General features: G+C 52.9%; 6 protein-coding genes across 6 annotated transcripts; 3 read left to right on the top strand and 3 right to left on the bottom strand.

The window, feature by feature from the left end:
• Window positions 1–246: 246 nt before the first annotated feature.
• On the bottom strand, window positions 247–764 carry PG986_008377 (uncharacterized protein; the record flags this gene model as incomplete). Its single annotated transcript, XM_066844599.1, has 2 exons — window positions 247–393; window positions 459–764. The coding sequence occupies 2 exons, from the start codon at window positions 762–764 to the stop codon at window positions 247–249; spliced, it is 453 nt and encodes a 150-aa protein (XP_066700711.1).
• Window positions 765–1,211: 447 nt separating this feature from the next.
• On the top strand, window positions 1,212–2,089 carry PG986_008376 (uncharacterized protein). Its single transcript, XM_066844598.1, has 5 exons — window positions 1,212–1,279; window positions 1,350–1,411; window positions 1,519–1,665; window positions 1,761–1,871; window positions 1,946–2,089. Exons 1-5 carry the CDS (start codon window positions 1,237–1,239, stop codon window positions 1,955–1,957), a joined length of 375 nt encoding a protein of 124 aa, XP_066700710.1. The 5' UTR covers window positions 1,212–1,236; the 3' UTR covers window positions 1,958–2,089.
• Window positions 2,090–2,138: 49 nt separating this feature from the next.
• On the bottom strand, window positions 2,139–2,816 carry PG986_008375 (uncharacterized protein; the record flags this gene model as incomplete). Its single annotated transcript, XM_066844597.1, has 3 exons — window positions 2,139–2,272; window positions 2,349–2,425; window positions 2,518–2,816. The coding sequence occupies 3 exons, from the start codon at window positions 2,814–2,816 to the stop codon at window positions 2,139–2,141; spliced, it is 510 nt and encodes a 169-aa protein (XP_066700709.1).
• Window positions 2,817–11,340: 8,524 nt separating this feature from the next.
• PG986_008374 (uncharacterized protein) lies at window positions 11,341–11,811 on the top strand (the record flags this gene model as incomplete). Its single annotated transcript, XM_066844596.1, has 1 exon — window positions 11,341–11,811. One exon carries the CDS (start codon window positions 11,341–11,343, stop codon window positions 11,809–11,811), a length of 471 nt encoding a protein of 156 aa, XP_066700708.1.
• A 2,205-nt stretch (window positions 11,812–14,016) lies between these two features.
• Window positions 14,017–15,435, top strand: PG986_008373 (uncharacterized protein; the record flags this gene model as incomplete). Its single annotated transcript, XM_066844595.1, has 3 exons — window positions 14,017–14,249; window positions 14,327–15,220; window positions 15,243–15,435. 3 exons carry the CDS (start codon window positions 14,017–14,019, stop codon window positions 15,433–15,435), a joined length of 1,320 nt encoding a protein of 439 aa, XP_066700707.1.
• A 4,445-nt stretch (window positions 15,436–19,880) lies between these two features.
• Window positions 19,881–21,401, bottom strand: PG986_008372 (Serine/threonine-protein kinase hal4; the record flags this gene model as incomplete). Its single annotated transcript, XM_066844594.1, has 2 exons — window positions 19,881–20,012; window positions 20,079–21,401. The coding sequence occupies 2 exons, from the start codon at window positions 21,399–21,401 to the stop codon at window positions 19,881–19,883; spliced, it is 1,455 nt and encodes a 484-aa protein (XP_066700706.1).
• Window positions 21,402–23,057: the final 1,656 nt, after the last annotated feature.

Here is a 23,057-nt window from a genome sequence, read left to right as displayed (position 1 = left end):
TGCACTTGCACTTTTCAGACCTGCAACTTCCTTTCATCGCATGGTGGTACGTGAATTGGGTATAATATTGTCTGCAGCAACCAATGGGGGCTCGGTGATATGAGCCTCCCTCTATCGATACCCCTATTTTTTGATCTATCGATCTGGACTCTCCGTAGCAAACCAAACAAACGCCTGGATCAACCTGAAAACGCCTTTGCCATGCCATGTCGATGATATACGGATACAGAATGCACCAATCTCCCATTAATCGCTCGAGCCACACCCTCTGCACCCACAGTTGACGCACTGTATGTCCTTCGTCTCGTCCTTCATCTGCGCCTTGGGCACTCGGCAGATACACGTCGAGCTATAATTCGTCTCCTTGGTCTGGACGCACCGTAAACAACAGAGCTGTTTGATGCTAGTTAGCATGTCTCTCTCCAACAACAAAAAAGGGGATATCCAGAAAAACACACCTTCTCGTACCCCTGCTTCTTCCACTTCGCGATGAGCATCGCGTCCGCGTACCCGTTCTTGAGCAGCCAGTCGTACAGCTGCTTGCTGATGGCCTCCTTGTCGTAGTAGAGCTCGTACACGTAGCGCGTGCGCTGGTGCGCGATCTGGAAGATGGGCCACTGCGCCTGGGCCTTGGGGATGTTGCCCGACGGCGCGTTCTGCGCGTCCTTCATCTTGATGTTGAACACTTCGAGGTCGTCCCGGATGTCGTCGAAGCCCGCGGGCGGCTTCTTGGTCCGCGAGGCGTGCGTGCGTATCGCCGGCATCTTGGGCTGGCTGGGCTGTGTGTGGTGGGTAGCGTAGGTGGTGTGAGTTGTGCTGTTCGTGCGGCGAGCTCTCTTTCTTCCTCCTGCTGGGCGGCGTTCCTCCTGTGTCACTTTTCGAGTGTCGACGACGTGGGTGTTGGTTTTGTTGATGATATGCTGCCTCGCGAGTAATGGTGGGGCAAGGCTGAAGAAAGAAGGCTGGTCGCCAAAAGTTAAAGTTGAAGCTCTTCTCCAGGAAAAGAAGAGTGGCGTCGTTGGAGCCGAGATGACTAATCATCCCAAGGTACACCCGGGGATCTGTGGCGTGCCTACCAAGTGGCTAGTAGCCGAGCGAACCAACGGGACTCCTCCAATTAGCATGAGCAAGGCTCTTGAAGCAGCCGCCGCAGTGAGCGAGATAGCTTGACGTCGATTGAAGGAATTCCCAAAACCCCAGCACACCCACAAGTCACCGGCAAATCCCACCTTCGCTATGGCGGTGACACCGACTCAATTCGCAAAGACGACCGCTCAGTGTACGAGACAGATGCCCGCCCCTACTCGAGATGGATTGAATTGGCAGCTAACTAAACTGTGTGCGACCAGCGGCCAATTGGGACGTCGCGAAGCGACGAGTCCTGGCGGCCTACCGAGAATGGATCCGAGCTGTACGTTTGCCCGTCCATCCCACCTGAAGATCAATCGGGAGGCAACGGCCATATCGTTTTCTATGGAAGTGGAAGAGCTATCGCTAACGCAGAACCGCGGTCTCTAGGCGCCTGAGATCCAGACCATGTACTCGGTCCCCTTTCCCGTCTCGGTCATCCGCACGCGCATGCGAGAGGAGTTCGAGCGTCACCGATCCGTCAACAAGATCCCCGTTGTCGATGTGCTCCTGATGCAGAACAACGCCGAATACCAGGTCAGTGATACGGGGTAGCTAGCTACGGGCTAGAGAGGGTGGGGGTTGATATGCTTGATATAAGGATATTTATTGACTGTTCTCGCGCGGACTAGGAGACGATGAACTTCTGGAAGCAGACTACACACGTCATGTCGTACTTCCCCGAGGAGAACTTCCGTGGTCACGAGAGACTGCCCAAGACCTTCATGCAGGGATTCCTGGAGGTAAGTCCCGATATCACATCCGATATCTCCTTTTCGATTGGCAAGACATGGTCACTAACAGCGCATGACAACAGGGTCGCAACTAGAAAGGAAATGGGTATCAATTCCTTGTACTGTACATAGTCAAAGAGCAAGAAAGAATTCAGATTTCCTCTAGAGCCGAGTCCAGTCTTTTGTGCTCCAAACGCCTGTCCCATGCAATTACGCGAAATCACCTCTCCCACGTCTAACGAGTTTGAGGGCTACTACCACCGGGTGAAATTTTCCCTATTCCTGCATCGCCGTATCCTTTTCGGCGTTGAACTCGTTACGAGCTTTCCAGAACTTGTCCGAAACTACGTCACAGAGGTCCTCCAGATCCTGGAAGCCTTTCTCGAGCGCCGCAGTGGCCGTCGTTGTGTCTGTAGGAAATTATGTTAGTCAAGTACAATGCGCCGTATTTGGGGGCTGTCTCGCGACAACCATACCAGTCCTTACCGTATGTCTGGATTCGGATGTTCATCTTGGCTTCCGACGGGTGAGGAATAGAGTAGGCGCAGAACTCAACCTCGGGGCTGCGACAGATACCAAAGTCAGCTCTCATGTTCGACGACCACCACCACCACCCAAACATTACGTAGACCCAAGCGGTGTGCGTTTCCCTTACTTCTTCATGATGATGTAGCGGAGCGCGTTGCCCAGCGTGTGTCCCTCCTCGAGGAACTCGAACGAAGCCGCGGTTTCCGAGGACCCGGGCAGAATCTTGACCCTCTGGGGCTCTTCTTCTTCCTCCTCCTCCTCTACCGGCTCGGCCGCCTCACCGCTTGCATCCAGGCCGTCCCCTTCGAGCCCTCCGACGTTCTCGCCGCTCGCGCTGATGGTCGCCGGCTTCTGTCCAGAGGTCGGGGCCAGGGCCGCGGCGTCCTCCATGGAGGCGTCCTCGGGTGACTTTTCGCGGGAAGGCATCTTTTTCTGTTTTAGATTGGGGTATGTTGCTGTCCGAATGCGGCGGGATTCTGGTCGGGAGTAGGCTGTTTCGGCAGCTGTAGGTACAGGATGGTCGTCAATTGTCGGTACTTGTCTATCGATTCCTCGAATTTTTGGCGGGGCGCTTTGTTTGCGACGGCGCTGCGATACCAAAAATTTACTGATAACGAGAAGCGGATGCCAAGAAAGTTGGAGCTCGACCATGCAGCTGGCGGACAGCTGGTGGAGCTCTACCAGCTTCTCCTTAACACCCATTCTCCTTTTATTGAGGATCGGGCCATTTCAAAAGGCTTAAACGCCCAAAATGTAGTATTCTGCAGTCGAACTGCGTATCAAGTGAATGTATCTCAAGCCATACTTAACTACTATACATGAGTATTGCTATCCTCTTTGTTTCCGTAGCACAGTGTAGGCTTGTTCGACAACCATTCATATACACTTGATCAGAAGCTACTCATCTATCAGGTTATCCAATGAAACCTCAGGAGGTTCCGTTGCTTTTGAAATACTGTGCTAATAACTTATTTTTGAGGCTAGCCGTAGAAACACGTTGTTTCTCTATTTCTTGGCCCACAACTACGATCGCCATGTGCGAGTTGGGCAACATGGATGTGACGACCAGCTTCAACGTGTCTTACCCTTCACTTCTCTGCTTTCCCCCTAGCACGATTCATGTGTAGAATGCAACTCACCGGTAGAAAGCTCGGAAAGACAGCAGACAGCATAGTCTGGCATCAGTGCTGTCGGCGACGAGCTGACCCGCAAGAAGTACAACCCCACGATCTGAGAGGGCTCCGCAGTGGCGTCACCGGACCCTGGAGAGTACCACACTCTCGGGTCCTAGCGGACGATCCTATGACGAAGAAGGAATAGGAGTTCGTCACGCAAAACCGACGCCATCACAATACTTCTTTCAAGTAACATATCCTCCTTGCCTCGGACCCAGATGATAGTTTATAGATTGGTGAAGGTTGAGAAGCGCTTAGCTGGGTTGAAATACATAAGTATTTATTTGCTCACCTAGGCACTGTCATGTCTGTTAAAGTTACATGACTACTTAGTACATAAAAAAACCCTAGAGTTGCATGTTCCCAGCATTTAGCACACGCTCATGGTCCTATCTGAGGCGGTTCGGTATGGTTTTCTATGATCATTGAAGCTTAGCTTACCCCAGATCCGGATGAGGCTGTCCGCGGTGCTAGATATCCAGAGGGATGGCGGTCATCGGCACGGCGGCGCAACTAGAATGGTTTCGGGTGGATTCTCTTCTGGCTTGCGAGCTCATCGAACGTGCAGTACTGGGCTTGTGACCGACCCGTACGCAAGTAGACGCAGACGCGACCCTACCGCAGCTCAACACGGGGGGGGGCATGTCCGGAGGCAAGGGAGTCGTGTCGGAGAGGTTCTGGGCCGCAAAGTCCTGCGGAGTCTAGTTGGCGGCAGAGGACGATAAGTTCTAGGCTAGCTCCCTTGTTTCAACCATTTATGTTCCGACATGGATATATAGTGGTCACTGTGATGGCAGAGCTGGGCAATGGGGAGTCATCTCAAGCAAAGTAAGGGGTCAAGTAGTGGTAGAGGGTTATATAATGTACTGACGTGCGACTTACACCATCGTATTGGGTTCCTTGCGGATATGAATAGGCTCAGTAGAGGCTTGTATCTCACGATAATCGAAGGTCTATCTTTTAGTACGTGGCCCCTTTCTTCATCACCGTATGTCACCGTCGTGATAATGATGGATAATAGACACACTGCATTGACGTCCATCTGTTTTACTGAATTGGGCATTCGGTAATGGCCTATTCTTGATTCTCAGTCCGACAACATAAAATACTGTGTGTGTGTCAGCTCGTGGCAGGATGCTATCGACTTGCTAAGTACACCAGAAATAATACTTGATGACTTACAGAGGCGCGCCCAAGACCAGGTAGTAAAAGTAGTTAGTTAAATTCAATAATGCTATTTTGGGTAAAGGAATGGTATTTTACTATTTCACGAGACTAGAACTGACGATGACACCGAATCCGGGGGACAATAGACTGGGGAAATATGTGTGGCAGACAACGTTTCCGAGAGAACGTCATTTGGCATTGGGGAAGGGGGGCGGTCGTTAGTGCGCAGAAGATTTGAAAGGTATAGACAGAAATTATTAATAATTAATTAAAAGATATATATGTATGGGTGGAAGAGGCCAGAGTAAACGGGGGTGAACGAAAAGGGGAGGCAAAAGAGAGGGGGTGAAAAAAAATGAAAAGTGACCGCAGAGGGAGTTGAACCCTCTTGCCTCTAAGTATAGGAATAAAACTACTACCGCTAGGCTACCCCGGCCCGGTCAAGGGAGGAAGGGTCTATTTGAATATATGTATTGAACTGCTGGTCGAGGTGTAAGTGCGGGAGTGGGTGAGGGAGTATATAAAGTTTGATGTGGCTGTGGTTCCCGGGTTGCTGTAGGGGGACGAGATTGAAGCCCCAAGAATTTACTCTTCCTCCTTGTCATATGGTGTGATGACATGCGGGACTGGTCACTTAGCGAGAAGTATATCATGGCAAAGCAATCGGTGGGTAATTGTTCATTATATCCCCCTTCCTCGTCTAGTCTGGTTCCGAGAACAACGACGGGGCCTGGAAAGACGACATCTCATGGCCATGTCTAACGACTGAATGTCGTGTACGCGACTTGCTGTGTTGTCAACTACTATGTACAGTCTGCTCGTCCAGCATCGCCTACTCACACCTATAGCGAGGAAGTTGCCGTTCGTCCTAGTAAGAGGTTCAGTGATACCGCTCTGTCCCCAACATGCATTGCTAACGGCAACGATGACGTTACGCTTAGCGCGCACAGTGATCACTTTTAAGTAGACAGACGTCACATCCCGTCCATTCGCCTCTCTCGAGTCGCCATCGAATTCTGCTGATGTGCAGGGGCTGGCGGCGAACGGATAAGGGGTTGGCTCGCTGTGAATACTCTAATGATGAGAGACCGTATCCCATCTGGATCCCATCTCAAGCAGCATGTGCTCCAAGTCTGCGTAGGATTATATCATGGCAAACGGCGGGAACTGGGCAGGCAGGTGCCAATATAGTATAAGGAATACATCCATCTTGGCCGGAGGGCATCGTGTCACTCCGGCTCCAAATCCTTTAACACTGGGGAGCAGCGTGTGAGTATTAGGGGCTCTCGGTCCACCACCAAGCTGTACCAGCTATACGATTCCAGTGAGGTTTAGATAAACACGCCGACTGGAGAGATCGAGATTTTCACAGAAATGAAAGGCTGAACCAAAAAGGGTGATCCGAGCAGACAAGCTCCCTTGGCATGATCTTGTAAGTAAGTCTGGCCCGCTCGGAGAAGAAGAGTCCTAGGGTTTTTGTTTCTAAGGGACGCCGTCACGACTATAGCTAACCGACCACGATCGACCTGGTCAGGTATATTGCACACGAACGGGTAGCAGTATAATAATAGGACATGCTAAGTTCATCCGAAACATAGATGTGGCTGAGCAAGTATGCAGGCAGAGAGGGCCGGGCAATCCATACATCCAAGCAATGGTCTTGATTTACAGCCCACCACCCAATACTATACTCGGAGGCGCATAGAACGCATCGCGGTTTGCGCTGCTTGACGTTGCCGCGCCCTAAGTATACGGCACGCCGCCCGCGCAAAGGGCAGGGTCTGGGCTACGAGAGACGATAATGCGCATATCAGACCTATACTGTGTAGACTTGACCACTAGCCCCTGACCACAACACATGCAACTGTCCTGGGAGTACTTATGCCGCTCCCAAATGAACGATCAAGCCATTGAGATCCCGTATATTGCCATCTATGCGAATGAAAACAGAACATCCAATGACATCACACTCTCCTCGTGGAGGTAGGTATAGTATAGGCAACTTATCATATGATATCACCAAGGGCGGGTTGTTCGCCAGATGATGATAAACCAACATCACATCATACAAGGCCCGGGCACACAATAGTGTGTACTGCTGACCCGGACCACAGCAAATGAGTATTCGATCCTTGCCGCGGCAGGCTCGCCATGATATGATATAACAATGGGCGTCTGGCGGCGCCAATCGAATAAGAAAAGGACGGGTTGGTTAGTTGTGCGATCACTGCACATACCACAATACATCATCTCCCAGGGCGGCTCGGGCTTTCAAAGCTCGCCTCGCCCAATCAGAGGCCAACGGGAAGTGACGCACACGATACCTGACAGTACCAGTACCACCTCCTACCCTGTCAACCGCAATAAGCGACCGTTTTCAGAATTCGATAAAGTAATAAGTAGAGGTAGGATTCGGACTCAGGTGAAGAAAGGATGGATAGGCATTCCACACTCAGGTGTATCGGATCCTTGCCCCAATACAATGAAGGAAATGGCAGCCATAGCCATGCTGGCTGGGCCCCCCGGGAAAGAGATGATAATCGCCCTCACTTCTTGGCTTTGGGAGGGGGAGGGAACAGAGGGAAAGGAAATTCCCATGCCCATCCACCCATTAAGCATCCGAAAGTAACATGGAACTAAAGGCACGTCAATATTGCAGTAGTCCCGGAGCTCCATCGCAAACAAGATTGGCTCAGGTGGCAGGCGGCGGCAGCGGGAATTTGGGGATTATTATTATTCGTCCTCTGAGTCGTAGGTTATGTAGTATTTCGCAGTTGTTAGGTCAGGTATGTATGCAAAGCAAGCAAGCAAGGGATCGCGGCTCGGTCTGCCGCGCTCGCTGGGGCTGGGCGGGCGGAGAGAGAGAGAACGGATCTGCAAGTTGACACATCCTTTGATTACTTTTTTTTCCTTCTTTCTTTCTGCTCTTCCTTCCTGCCTTCCCTTCCCCTTCCCTCGATAGTATTTCGAATGTCATGCCGCCCGAAGCAGGGTGCCCGAAGCCCATTTCCTGCATGCACAAGCCGTCACGTATCACACCCGATAGCTCGGCAAGTGGGTGGTGAAAGGGTGGGTTCATAAGATTACCGTGGTGCCGACAAGTACCTGGCTTAATATCGATGAGAAAGCATGCATGCAACGTTGGGAACAACAACCAGAGAAAAAAAGGTCTGGTCAGTGTCACGCACTCCTTGCATTGGAAACAATACTCTGCACGCAGGGCCTGCAGGTATACCTGCCCTCATGCAAATTTCATTATACCCGATAGATATAGATGGGGTTTACGGAGGCATTCTGAGGGACATTCAAGAGAGAGCATTGCAGCGAGATGCGCGATACGAGACTCGAGTCGCGAGAGAGCCCACTTGGCTGTGACCGGCAGTTCCGACGAATTGATTAAAACGGCGGGACTTGGTCGATCGATCTGCCCTCTTCTCTGCCAATACTGAGACAAGGCAAAGGGAATACCAGCGACGGCCAAGGCAGCGACCGATCCAACCCGCCCAAGGCCATGATTCGCATCGTGTAAGCCCGACCGATTCCGACTCTCTGGGCGATGAGTCCCCGTCGCACCGCAAACTCACTCGGGGACTTTCTTTAAGCACAAGCACATACGCTCACAGACGAGAGAGAGCAAAAGGCCGATTGCAGGGGTGGTCGGCTTGCAAGATTGGCAGAATGGAGCGCCTTGAGCAGGGCCTTGATTGGTTATGCGCCAGGGGATCGTGTTTCAACTCTGGGATCCGCCAGCCCCTCTGATTGGCCAACTGGGTTTTCTCAAACACTCGCGCCTGTCAATTGGCGAGCTGAAGAGTCAGAGAGCATCAACTCATTACTCAGTCGGTATCGATTGATGCCCTTCTCGGCCATGATCTGGTTCTTGTGCGCTGCGACGGAACGAAGAGCGGTCAGCACGAAATCCTCTCTTGTATCGATCGGTGCGGCTTTTTCCTCCCTTCTCTGATCAGACGGTAAGCAGCGAAAGCAGGGCAGGAGAGAAGAACAAAATCCGTTTATATCGGCCCGTCCATATCAAACGGGATGTATCCTGCTTTGAGGCTTGGGCTTGGGCTTGGGCGTGAGCTGCTCAGAATAGAACAGGTACAGTACATACATTAGCCTACTTTTTACCTAGTCGTCCCGTGCTTTTTGGGATGCAGATTTGGGAGCAGGGGAGCTAACCCGATCACGTCAGTCTACCTGGGACAAACAGGACCGTGCGAATGTGACGGACGGGGGATCCATCGTCCAAAGGGCCAAGGGCCCGGCACTAGGTCAAGAAAGGCCTTTTTGCTTTCGAGGTGCCGAGATTCAACCTTTTTTTTTCTTCAGCAAGCATTCGCGGCGACTCGAAAGCAGAAGGAGGAGGAGCAGGAGGAGGAGCAGGTGCAGGAGCCGAGCCGATGTTGGCGATTCAAGCAAGGTGCGTGCTGGCCGCCCGGCAGCGGCATGCAGATGAGATGGATATGCGCAATTAGAAGAAACCGCCATAAACAACCGACATCTTGGAAACCAAACCAAACCAAACCTGGAACCAGCACTGCCTCGTCTCATCTGTACAGAACTTGAGCCGCAACCCGTTCCACAAAAAGGGTTCCCCACGTGAGAAAGTTGTAGGGTTGTGGTATCATGCCCATGATTCTAGCGCTCATGCTCGTGCTGCACAACCCATACCGCGGGCCTCTTAAGTCCCTTTGGAACAAGGTTGTCGCTCGCTTTTCACGCTTCATTCCAAGATCTCTCCGACCGAGTCTCCTCGGGAAGATCCCCCTCTGCCCAGCAGAGCCTCGGCAGCGTCTCATGCCAGACCAGACCGACTTTCGTCGGTTGGAAACTCTAAAGTTGCATTGTCCGGATGCACTGCCCTTGCCCTTGAGCAACATTATGCGACACGACCGACTTGGGTGCGAGGTTGGTTTAATAGGAGGGAGGAGGGGAGAGGCCGCTGTAACAGCAGGAAGAGGATCCCATCTCTGGAATTGATTGATTGAAAAGATCAGTTGACGATCATGTGCAACATGCGATTCGGAGGCGGCGGTCTGCAGCAGTCCTTGTCGGTATTAATATTTATCGATTTTTTATTTTTATTATGACTTGCTTCTGACTGCGGCCGGGCATATTGGTGAATTATGTCGGCTGCCCCCCATTCGAGAAGGCGCTGCGTGTGTGTTCATGTTCATCCCATGCCTAGCTCGTACAAAAAAGCCCAGAAACCTGATACGGGCTACGGTGAGGCAACTGGGGCGGCCTAACCGCTTTCGGGGGCCGTTCAGTGCTGGATGCACTGCTGGATGGGCAGCCTCGCTGCCTCGCAAGCCGGGGAAGGGAAAGTCAACCCCAAACCTGGGTCAGGACTGGGTCAGGACTGGGTCAGCGCTAAAGCACGAGAAGCAGACTGCAGTGCCCTTCGGGTACTTGGGTCCCTAGCTGCCAGGCTGCCTAGGTGCTTTAGCAGTGTAGCGGCACGCCCCTACGCTGGCAGCTGGGCCGCCCAAATCTCTTGGGGGCGGGCCAAAACACGAGCAAACAGAGCACATCTTCATCTGAACTCGCACCCTGCCACCTCCCAACGACGTCACTGCTGTCTGGTTAAAATAAAAGCACGGGTACCGTCCTGTCAACTGCTTCTGCATCGCCATGCCAATCGGCGACGGATCAAGAACCATCTCGAAGCGAAATACTTACAGCGTGGTCGTATGTGGTTGCCACACAGCAACAACTGATTGATTGACGTTCCTGCAGGCCTTCAGGGCTCTCTCTCGTTGGCCCTCCCGGAGGTCGCGAGCATAAACGGTCGCTTGTCGCATCACCTGAATTTCACTGTTATTGGAACGTACAGTATGTATGCATGCGCTGTGCTGTGCTGTGCTGTGCTGTGCTGTGCTGTGCTGTGCTGTGCTGTGCTGTGCTGTGCTGTGCTGTGCTGTGCTGTGCTGTGCTGTGCGGCGCTGCGTGCTGCTGTGCTGTTCGGGCAATCAACTAACTGCCTGCCATGGATCTCGGCGATTCAACGACCCCGATTGCCTCTGGCGAATGAGCGTGCCGCTTGATAATGGCTGACAGAGTCTTCTGATGTTCTTTTTGCTTTTTGCCCAATCGTCCCAAGCCGGCCGAGCAGAATTAATTGGCTGCCCGTGGTTCTTATTGGCGGCGACTGGCTGACTGACTGGACAAGACAAGTCTGTTGTTCGTCTCGACCTGTGGCCTATGTCGCACGTCGAAGCAGCTAGTGCTGCCGGAGGTGCTGGGAGGTGGTCGGGCGAGGGCCAATCAGCGCGGCTCACCGTCCTGAACTAGGCACTTTAGCCAATGCTGGCCAGGCTGGGAATGGCACGGCTCCTCGGCAGCAGCACCGCTTTGCAGATAGTGCCATTGGTCTTCAATGTAAAACAGCCTACGGAGGCAGAACTACAACGCCACCCCTTCTCCCAAACTTTCTAGGCAGGTCCAGGACCCCAACCAGGGTTTTCTCATGTCCACCAATGTTTCTACTGCTGGCCATTATGGGCATAGGCATGGGCATGGGCATGGGCATGGGCATGGCCATGTTGGATTACCCATCGCCCACGGCCAGACATCCGAACACATCCTTAACATTCCATGAAAACATGTACCATGCCATGCCACCCCGAGTCCTTCAACGGTCTCCGGGGACTCGGGGAGGGGATGTGCTTGTTTACAAAGAAGAAACCTGCCCCATCTCATCCCATCTCATCCCAACTGGTGGTAGTGGTGCTGCAGGCGGTCGGATGTGCTGCGAGATAGGCCGTCCTCTGCCTATCGCATCCATCGTGAACCTTTGCGGGTGGGGTCTGGAGGAGAGAGCCCCGTACCATCCACACGATACGATACGGCGATTCTCTTACTCTGGCTGGCGAAGGATGCGAAACAGCATGATCAAGGCAGGAGAGGAGAGGAGGCTAGAACTTTTCCTTATGGCCAAGGCATCAATCTTCTCGAGATGCCAAAAGGAAGACTCGACAGATTGCGGGGGGGGTTTGAACGAACACACAAACACCTACACAGATTCGACGACGGACGTGTACAACGGCTGCTGGCTGCTGCTGGCTGCTACGTAGTATTTCGAAGAGTTTCACGATTCTAGCTTAATAAAGTGTAAAAGGCCCCAGCGCCTCAATATCGAATGAAGAAAGACTGGAGCCGGACGGGCGTATGTACAGTACATCGGTACGAAAACCGGCGCCCGTCACTCTGAAAATGGACATGGGCATGTTCCCGCCGCCAGCTGGATGGACAGGGGTGGTTTCGAGTCGCAGGCCAAGCCCACACTTCTCTGACATTTGCCAGCTACAAGCCCAAGGCCAAGCCATGAAATCGTATGGGGAGGTACCTGACAGCCGACCAGACGCCTGTATCACTCCCTATTCCGCAGTCTCCTTTCATAAACTTCGTAACCTCCTAGCTCGCACTGGAGGGGGTGCCAGGGCCCTCTCTTGCACATTCGCCCAAGCCAAGCAAAGTTGAAGTACCTGACTGTCTGTAAGGTAATCCACCGCTGGAGCCAAAACACATCAACAACAGCCAGCATCCGTACCCAATACTTGCGTGAACCTGCCTCCCTGCGCCGGCACTCCCACACAGCACACACCACCTTGGATCAGGACCAGTCTGCACAGTCCCTGCCCAACCAAGTCTTGGGTCGGTCCTTGCAAATCGAACGCACATTGGATTGGACAGGGGGATTGACGGTCGGGTACGTTTCTTGTCGTTCAGGTACCTGCCAATCCATGCTAGCATCAGCCTGGGTGCTGGGATCCTGGGATTGGCAACAGTCGAACCCATCGCTACGTTTCCTGCACGTCTCGACGCACCCGCTAGGTTCCTTTTCTACCTCGCAGCCACCCTGACCCCTCCAACGAAGATCCAAAACCTCTCCTCTTCCTTTTTCTTACGCATCCTTTTTTATTCCCCCCAAAAGCTCGTGTCCCGAGAGTCTCTCGCTTTTTTTTTGTTTGCATTATTTTCGAAAGCAGTCTCTTTTTCACTTTCGGACTGTTGATGCTTGTTTCCCCCCTCCTCCATCATTACCAAAATTGAAACAAGAAGAAGAAGAAGAAGAGAAGAGAAACCCCTCCGTATATTCAGCCGGCGCGCAGGTTTGCTGTAATCAACCCCCATCGCATTCCTTGCCTCCCGTCGCTATTTGTTAGGCCATATCAGGGCTACTTTTTACGAGTCCCTCGCCTTTGGAGAATCGTCGACCTCGGCCTTCAGGTCCGCTTTAATCGGCCACTTTTCGGCATTTGCCTTTTATACAACCGCCGCATCAGAGACATCCTCGTCTCAGCGACTCGCCCATTTGTGCAACTACAAAACCACTCTCATAACCATTTTGTTTTTGAAAACCGACTCTTCAGATCCCAACTCACACGCCGCATTTGTGAGGCGCCATCGGACCATTTCTCGAGAGAAGAGCAACTCGTTTAATCGTTACTACCGACGACTAGTGGAAAGCACAAACGATCGGAACTTGGCCGAACAAGACTACCGATTTGATTCCTTCAGAACCCGGACCCCCTTAAAAGAGCTTCTAGGAAGACTTGGTGGGTAAGAAACGCGAATCTGAGCGCAGGAAGCCGAGTGTGGACCTGTGTAACCGAGGAATCGCAAACGACATCGACTTCCCCGGCGCTTCTGTCTGTCTCTCCACGAGAAACCAATCAGTCGGGCCTCTCTCTGCCTCAGCTGAGAACAAGCGACCTAGCAGATCCGTGCCTCTGACTAAAGAAAACCGGATCTCTTTTTCCAGCACCTGAACTGGACCTAAGCAAAGAGAAGCTCTTGCTAGACTCTCGACCCGCGCTTTAGGACAACCCGAAAAAGGGGAGAATAGAAAATAGGCTGCTTGCTTGCTGCTAGTGACGCACGCTGCCACATCCACACATATCGAATCTGGACCGATCCTAGTCCAACCTCAGCAACTCTGTTGCACAACCAAATTGAGCAACACATCCCTTGACTCTCCCGACGAGTTATCTAATTCCAACAGTCCTGCGAGGAAAACGGAAGCAGCCACTCAACACACGGCCTACTTCCCACATTGTCTGCCACGGTCCGCGTATTTGCCAAGGACGACTACGTGCCGCTCCTGCTGACTCGCCAGTCAGTTTGCAACTCGCCTTCTCTGCACTGTCGCCCTCGCTGTCAACTCAGTAAGGCGAACGAGTTCGAGAGAACGAACGACTTTGCCAATTGATCTCAAGGCAATTGGCAATTCCATCTACCAAAAAAAACACCTACAACCACATTTCTTGCATCTCACAATGAGTGCAGCGCTCGCCATGGCCCCTTCGCCGGCTCCTCACGATCGCCCAGCTTATGCTGAATTGGCTCCTGCCAACAACACCAATGCCAACGCGCCCTCGGCCTCGTCGCCCTCTGTGCCTCGTACAGCCCTTCCTTCGGGCACCCCGAACGCCTCCATGTCCGCACCTCGCAAAGGCAGCGGCAGCCCGACAAGGGGTGCACAGCCAACAAAGTCTTCTCCTTCCAGCGCGTAAGTTTTGACCTCCTGTGGGATTTTTCGATGCGTCCATCTGTTTGAATCTCGCGCTGACATGTACCTTTTCTTAGTTCGCGAAGCAGCGCTGCCCCCAAAATCTTCGTCAAGAAGGAGCCTGGCTCCCCAGATCTTCCCACCACACGACACAGGCCACGAAAGCTGGATCTCTCCAAGAACAGTGCCTTGACTGGTTCGGGTGCCCAAACGGCACGCCTGCCTGGTGGCCGGGACTCGCTCGGTATCCAAGAAGTCGGTCTCGCTTGCTTGTCTCCCGGTTTTATCACCCAAGACCCAATGATGAAGGAGCAGCTGCAGCGTAGTATGAATGTCCGCGAGCAGCAGCGACACATCATCGAGGCCAGACTCCAGCAGCAGTCGGCCAAGGGAGACGGCCCTGAGGGCGCCAAGGACAGTGCCAACATGGGCGCTTTTGCAGCCAAGACACCCGGCATCTCGTCGAGACGCAACAAGGCCCCTCCGGGACTGAGCATTGTCGCCCCTTCCCATGAACAGTTTGCCCACGAGCGGGTTATCCAGTCCGCTCCTCTCGGCCAGACCTTCACCGGCCGACACAACCCTCACCCGATTACCAGACATGTTGCCAACCAGCCCTCAAACCTGTCCAGCACATCGCATATTCACCATGTCCCCGCACAGCAGACCGCAAACCGTCTTCCGCCTATTCACGACGTTTTCGGCCAGGGTCTCTCAGCTCACCCCGAGTCGACGAACAACCCCAGCAATAACAACAACTCTCGTCTCTACCCGACTTCCAGCCACGGCCCTCCTGCGTCGCCCGGCCAGGCTCCTCAGCAGTCTCAGCCGCCCATGTCCGCCAGACCCCGCGAGTACCGATCTGCCGAGGAGGCCCAGCATGAGCTGACCGGAGGCCGACCTGAGCTTCTGCCCAAGATTGTTCACTACACTGGCCACCAGCCTCCCACTCCTCCCCTCGCCACGCAATGGTATGCAAATGCAGGACCATAGCCGCAGCGCCAGCAAGAGACGCACTCGAGCTGAGTACGAAGAGGGTGGCAGCCCTCCCCTGGGTCACGGTCCGTCGGCCACCCGACGAGCCGGACCTTTCGGTGCCGGACGGGATAGCCCCGAGACGCAGCGGGCCAAGCGCGAGGAGTTCTTGCGCATCTGCGAGCGCGCATGGGATCTTTTCCACTCTTGAGCCAAGAGCGTCGGAAATTTCGGTTGGCTCTTTGTATTTTACCGCCTTACGAATCTTATGCCACGCTACGACTGCCACCTGGTGTATATCACAACAAAAAAAACGCTCATTGGTGAATTTCAGAGCAACTGCTACGTATTTCGCAACAATTTGGGGCGGTACGGTCGCCAGGCCTGTCTCTCAGCCGCCATCGCGATAATCACCTTACTCTAATGAAGGTACACGTTGGGGGACATCGGCGGGATTCCCTAGGATGTAATGTTTTTTTATTACCTTCAGGTGCCTCAGGGATCACCATGTGAAAAGGGCTGCGGCTTCAGCGAGCGATTTGAGAGAGGCATCTCATTCTATATATATGGGTATCGTCACCTCGCAGGCGTCGTCACAGGGCGCTCTCATACCACGGAGGGCACCCAGGCAGCACCGGAGTCTTATGTCTGTAAGGAAATGGCGCCTTCTTTTTATTCTTACCAGGGGGGGGAACACTTGGGAGTGGGAGGCGCACGATACCAGATAGGGGGTTCGGCCTATCAGTTAAGGTGTTTGCGGTTGATATCTGGAATTTGGGGAACAAAACATAACACGGCACAAGGTCACAGAAAGAGGCATGCCAAGAAACGATGAGAGGGAGCAAAGACTGGGAAACGTGGGAGGCAAGTGTGTAACATGTTTGTCTTAACTTTGATGATGCCTTGGGAGAGACGGCGGAGTGCGTGCGTTGATAGATCAGATCTTGGTTTGGTTGGTACTTCGGTGCCAACAATGCGCTTCGAAGCGGTGGCTTGTGGTGTATACATAATGCGACCCCCTTTTTTCGCAACTATTGCTTGTCCCATCTTATGTGACGTCGGTGTTTGACTTATGTGATGTGATGTGAAATGTTCTGTTCAACACGTACAGTAATCCCAACTTAGAGCCTTGATAGAACGACGTGGCTTCCTCATACTGGTTGACGCCTATCTGACTTGATGCTGGTCCCAACATACGAATACGCCTGGTCTAATATTTGGGTTGAATAATGTCAAGAATGTACATTGCCTGAGACACAAATTTTCTTCGAAATACTTACACATGGTCTACAATCTCAACTGAAGCATGGAAGAAGGCTTCGTGTAAGTAGGTAACTAGTCGGCGATGGATGGCTACCAACCCCTATCGTATGTCTTATGTTGTAAATTGTATGCGATAGTGAATGAGCAAGGGCGGTCGGTGGCTGGATGTTAGGGAAAATACTTGAGGCACGGCGAGGAGTATCTATGAAATTACATGGGCAAGGCTGAACACTCATGTTAGTTAACCCGGGAGCGAACACACAGAAAAGGGGGAAAGGGGCAAAGGGGGAGTGATGGATGGCAAGCCAACTTTTTCACATTTTCCTTCCTCTAGGCATTCGTCCCTCTTTTCTGTTCCTATCATCCGTGTCCGCGAAAGTGGATTGATTGGATGAATTTACGTATTGCTATTGCTGTTGCATGTTGCTACTTGTCCCTTGCTGTTGTCTCTATCAAAGTGATGGCTCGCTCGTTCCTGAAGCGCGTGATCAATCCGGCTGGCAACTGGCCCCCGGGCCGTGTGTTGCAATCGAGGCGAGGGGGTGAGGACTTTCCAGCTCCAGCGTATCAAAGCTGTCCATGTTATAAGTCAAGACCAGGTAGCATGTGGAAATCTTCTTGTGCAGTATATGTGTAAGGGTTGGTGACAAGCTCTAGTAGATGGCCAAGACGCTGACCTGACAACGTCGTCCGTTTGTTTGCCCAGTGTTTCTGGGTTGGGGACGGGCTGGCTTGGTTGGTTAAAGTGCCGGCCACGCACCGTCAAAACGTATGGTTGAGGAAAAGGCAAGAAAGAGTTGGAAGATTGGTATAGGAGAGGGGCCAGAAAGAAAAGGGGGTAAAAAAAAAGTATACACGGATTGGGTGTCGAAAAAAAGTGACCGCAGAGGGAGTTGAACCCTCTTGCCTCTAAGTATAGGAATAAGACTACTACCGCTAGGCTACCCCGGCCCGGTCAAGGGAAGAAGGGTTTGTTTGGATATATATTGACTCCTTCGGGTGGGCGAGAGGCGTATTCAGAGTTTGCGGTTGCGCTGGTTCGTTGTGGGGGAACGGGAGAAAGGGGGGGGCCGACGAAGAGAGGGGAGATGCACTGTTGCGAGAAAGGGGGAGACCAGGCTCAACAACACATTTTCTGCAGTGCCCGTCGTCTGCTTTGCTGGTTTCTGTTCGGGCTTTACTTACCACTCACACCACGTGGCGCTTATGAGCGTGTAGTCTGGATCCCCTTCCTTCCTGTCCTGATTGATTTTGCCTTGGCTTTGGCTGGCCTGCCTGTTCATTTCCGCGTCTGTCGATCAACTTCAAGCAGAAGACGCACACGGAGAGAATGCGGAAGAGAGACGAAATCCTTGGGTCGATCTGAGGTGCAAGCACTCCAAAGTGCGCGTATATTATCTCCCTTCCCAGCTGCGAAAATGGGTTCATCCCTACGTACGTACCGACGGCACAAGGACGAGACTTCGTCGCAAAGATGGAGATAGGAGATAGGCTACTGACCGTCTCGGCCCAGGTGAGATGATGAGTGCCCTCACTCCTTATTCGAACCCTCTTTCTTTGGCCGATATACTATATTCCAGGGACTGGCAATAAAGACGCATGTCGTGCGAGTAGATATTGCTCGGTGCGTGTTTTATCTGGATGACTTACCGGAGTCTCGCACATAGCAAGCAGGTATTTAAGCCAGCTGATCCGAGAGGATAGGCTAGGTACATATGTCTATATACAGGGTCAATTCAGAACCAAAAATCCATCATCACTCGAGTTGGACAGTTGTGTTCCTTTTCATACCCTGTGTCAATCCAACACGCCATGCTTCCGCTAGCAGCTGTTCTCTCCGTTATATCGTTCTGTCATATACGTTTACAACTTTGTAAACGACCCCAATATCCACTTATCAGGCATTGCATGCCACATACTCTTATCAATATGCCGTGTCTGCGTGTTGACTTGTAACCACGGCCTGGGCAGTCAGTCAATGCCAAGATGTTCTAGATCTTCTCTCCCTCTCCGTCTCTTTCTCCCTATCCCCGACTGATCCCCGTCGCATCTTTCCCCCTACTGACTTGTTTTCAATCGAAAACATGTTTCTCCCGCAGTATGATGCGATATCCCGCATAAAGGAGTTCAGACGAGAGAAGAGACGAGAGACAAGAGATGGGCAAAGTCGTGCGTGTTTTGTTGTGTTCTCTATTCGAGTCGGGATGAAACCACTCGCAAGATGGCTTAGAGTTAGGTAAGATAGCTTTGTCTGGGACAGGGGGGGAGACAAAAAGAAACTGGAGATGGAGATGATATCCATGCGGCAGGCATCCCCAGGCCTCAAACATGTAGCAAGTATTATCGCTGCTTCGGGGCCGCAACTCCGCTCGGACTGTGCCCCGTCCTGATCGCCGGGTTTGATGGGCCCGAAAGTAAGAATAGACATCTGGATGGGCTTGGTAAGCAACACCGAAAGATCCCTTGTGGCTATGCTGACAGTACTAACCCAAAAGGCCAAAGGCATGTACATACTGTACATACGCCATGTCACTAGCAAAGCATTGCCAAGCATTCGAGTAGGCAACTAGAGTCTTGATTCTTCATTGTCTCAGTTGGGTGTCTATAAACCCATTTCGTCACACCAATTTTATACCCCCTTGGAGCAGAGGAGCTCTGGGTTAGTTGGGACATTGCCAGAATAGTGATAGAGACTTCTGAAGATGGGGACAGCGGGATTCCAATAGCAAGGAAAGTATATCAGCCACCGTTCTCCGTTCCAAGATTCCGCCCATTCCAAAAAGCTGTGGCACAGCCCCGAGAAACCCCTTTTGCCCCCATCCGCTGAGCGCCATGAAGTGACCGAGAACCCTGAGTTGCCTTGATCGTATTCTACAGGCAAACCGAACGAGTGAACCGCCCAGTGCCTATCCGTGAGTGTGCACGTCCCGGGTGATGCGAGTATGTTGTTACAATAAGTAGAGCCATCGCTATGACGCTCACTCGCAGTGCGCTTGGCGCAATCGTACCCTATCCTGTCGATGCGCTGCGCGGTGGGATCCTGGCTTTCCGGCACAATAATCTTGTATGTAGTGAAGAAGAAAAAGGAGACTCGACAGTGGAATGTAGACCAAGAAAAAACCAACGACTGGAAACAAGGGGGAAAACACCACAAACTCCGTTGCTCAAGTGCAGAGAAAAAGCCGTTCAGTCGTGAGAGAAAAGGAAACCACGAGCTTCAGACCGGAACGCTCATATGCTGATGATGATATCAAGTGAAACGCACCACTGACCATCTACTGGATGGGTAACAGATGCAGGCATCCCATAAATCTTGGTTAGGAACGGTAGTGACTGGATCGCTCGCCTCGCCAGAGGGGGCGAGGCTCCGACAGACAGGAGATTCCAGTAGGATCATAGACCCTCCTCGCCGGCCTTGCAGATCTTGATCTCGCGGCCCCACTCCGACTTCAAGACTTGCGATGCCGTGATACGTCTCGAGGGATTGGGGTCTAGTATGGAATAGATCACGTTGCGGCAGCGGGCCTGTGGCATAAATGTTCAGCAAATCTGCCACCATGGAGCAAGAGGGCAGCTCGAATCACAACTTACGCGGTGGAGGGACTCTATTGGCCCATACCCCTCTTCGTCACGGCGGCCTTCCAGGTATCGCTCGTAAAACTCATCCTCTTCCTTCTTCGCAACGCGCCACAAGTGGCGGCCGGTCCGCATCGCCATGTAAATTACGCCACATGCCCAAATGTCGACCGCGCGAGCATCAAATTCCTTATCAATGTACTCTTCAGGGGCGATATAGGGCGCCGATCCGCAGAGACCGGATACCATGTGGGCGTCGTTCTCCCAGGCCATGCGGAAGCACTCGCCATTGCCAAAGTCCGTAATCTTCAGGGCTCCGTGGGAAGTCAGGAGCAGGTTTTCGGGCTTCAAATCACGGTGCGCAACGCCCATCTCGTGCATGTATTCCACACCACGCATCATCTGCTTGAAGTAGCAATCGGCCTCTTGAACCTCAAGCTTGCCAGCTGCGAGAACCAAGGTGTACAGATCACCACCAGAACAGTACTCCATCACCTCGCAGTAGTCGCCCTTCTGGTCCTTAAGCAGATCCAAAGTGTGGATGACGTTCGGGTGGCGGAGCGAAGAAGAAATGCAGAACTCGGCCGTGAGTCGCTTGCTGTACTTCTTTTCAGTCTCCTCGGGCCGGCGGCGGAACTCCTTGACGGCAAACAACTTTTCTCCGGTGTCGACCTTCTTGTGGGATATCCTCACGATGCCGAACGCACCACGGCCCACAACTTCCTGGCATTTGCCGTATTTCTCCACCAGGGTTGTGCTGGCGTTAGGGCCGTCTCTCCTGTCTTTGGCAAGTGCATCCTTTTCCTGCTGCAGAGTGTCCACCCAGCTAGAGACCAGCGACAGGTCGGCCTCGGGCGCCTCCTGCTTCCTGCCGAGCAAAGACTTCCACATGTCCGTAAGCTTCTCCTGGCGTCGGCTGCCCTTCAGGTGGTGCTCATGGCCACCCTGCACGTTCGGATTAAGGACATATCGCTGCTGGCTGTGGTGCGATCTCGACGAGGCAGTGGTCCCAGAGCCTTCCGCTGGCTTGTTCGTAAGCGAATTTTGGCGTGCAGGGGTGGGAGCCGGCTTCAATGGCGTAGTCCTACCATCGCCGTTGGGCGATTCGGAACCGGGAGTCTTGGTCATGTCGCCCTTGTTGGAGAACATGCGGGTGAGGCGATCCTTGACCGAGGCCTTGGGGGCTCCCTCGCCCGGGCTGAGGAGGCCGCCGTTGACGGCGTTGCCATTCTGGGAGGTGGGTTTGAGGTGCGGCGATCTGGTGGGCAGTTCGACCGACTTTATCGACGACGGGTGACTAGCAGTTGGAGACGAAGTCTTTTCCGATGCGCTCGTCATGGTGGAATGAGGCGACATGTTATGTTGAGGTGAGTTCCTTTCCTTTGTCGAAGGGCTAAACAAAAAACCCAAGACGGGCGTGGGGTCCGCGGGGCTGGGCAAAGACTGGGCTGAGGAATGCGCGCGGGCGAATTGGAGGGGTTTCGCTCGATGACGACGAGTGGTTTGCTTGGTCGGTTCGGCTGAGAAAAGCGAAGTGGCAAGGTAGTTTGGTTATGGGGCGGCGAAGAATCGCCAGGGGGTGGGCTAAGCCCAGGAAGACGGCGAAACGCAAATGATGAGTTTCAAAACGGCAAGCAGGCTGAGATGTTTTTCTTTTCGTTGTTTTCCCTCTCTGGAAAACCAGACAGGAAAAAGGAGGGAGAAGAGGAGCGGGAGAAGTAATAAAGAGAGATAAATTTGCAGGTCAACTGAGTCTTAGGTGGCTCCCCTGCTCCAGTCCAGTGCCTAGTTGGTAGTTTAGGTAGGCAGAGGGGAGGCTTAGGCCGTCTAGGCTAAGTACTGGCAAGTACTGGGGTACAAAAGGACAAAGGCCGGGTCCCAGTGGAATCCAGGCGGTGCGCGAGGAGAGTGTGGGGAGGCCGAGAGTCGTTTAGCAGCCCAGGGTACGGACGGTAATAATGTACGGACGGACGGTCTTGCTTGGTCTTGGCCTTGGCCTTTCTTGTAGGGCCAGTGAGTGAAAAGTACCGTACTGGATGCTGGCGGTCGCTCAGGGTAAACAGACAGGACAAGACGGGAGTGCTATGCGCTACGCTTCGGAATGCAAGCTTGGCGGCAGGTGAACAGGCAGGAGGTGAAATAGGTAGTGCGTGCGTGCGTGCGTGCGTGCTTCTTTGCAACGGGCTCGGGCTTCTTCTTCTTCTTCTTCTAGGTAGATAGGTAGGAGGTTTCTTTCTTTTGTATCTTCTTGTTCTGCTTCACTCACCCAGCTCCGCTGACAGGCGATGGTGAAGACGACGAGGATGAAACCACTGAAAGAAGTAGTAATAGCGGCAGCAGCAATGGGATGCTACAGGTAGAGCGCCAGTTGCGAACAGGTGACTAATGATAGGGGAAGAGGTGGTGAGGTGAGCGTAATGCGGCGGGCGAGTGTTCGTTCTCTCGTTTTTTTCCCTTGTTGGTTAGTTGGTGGTGGTTTTAGGGTACTACTCCGAACTTTGAGTCGGAGCAACTCCTATTCAGCTGGGCTGGCCGACGACGAGGAGGAACCTGGATGTGGTTCCAGCGAATGTTAGAGGACGAGCAGGGGAGAGTTGATGCAACTCCTTCGCGTGTTCGGTGCGAGGACGGTCATTGTCAGACGTCAAGGTTTATTGGCAAATGCGTCGACCAACGGCAGCAGCAACACACACGGCACGGCACTCTCTGCACATACGCACACACACACGTTCAGTCTCCAGTCTCCAGTCTCCAGTCTCGCGCTCGCTCGCTCTGTTCCTCTCACCCTCTCTGGTACGTAGGTTAGGTACGTACTCTACTCGCTGGAGAGGAGGGGGGCTAGGTCAAGGAGGGAGTTAGATCGGGCGAATGTAGGTATGTGGTAAGGGCAAGGTGGCCGGCGTAGTAGTAGCAGCAGCAGGTCGTTTCTGGTAGGGCAAGGAACGATAATGTAATCAATTGTAATGCAATGGAATAGGCTTGGGTTTCTGCTCA

The sequence above is a fragment of the Apiospora aurea genome (genome assembly GCF_038362705.1).
Source record: "Apiospora aurea strain CBS 24483 chromosome Unknown utg000005l_segment0_segment0, whole genome shotgun sequence".
In the NCBI taxonomy this organism is placed as follows: Eukaryota; Fungi; Ascomycota; class Sordariomycetes; order Amphisphaeriales; family Apiosporaceae; genus Apiospora; species Apiospora aurea.
This window is presented reverse-complemented; position numbering and strand designations above follow the sequence as displayed.

What these genes read in the sequence shown, in the direction of transcription:
- PG986_008376 (XM_066844598.1), top strand. Translation starts at nt 1,237, where the DNA reads ATGGCGGTGACACCGACTCAATTCGCAAAGACGACCGCTCAGT. An exon ending in CGCAAAGACGACCGCTCAGT is followed by an intron (nt 1,280 to 1,349) that starts GTACGAGACAGA and finishes GTGTGCGACCAG; the next exon opens with CGGCCAATTGGGACGTCGCG. An exon ending in AGAACAACGCCGAATACCAG is followed by an intron (nt 1,666 to 1,760) that starts GTCAGTGATACG and finishes CGCGCGGACTAG; the next exon opens with GAGACGATGAACTTCTGGAA.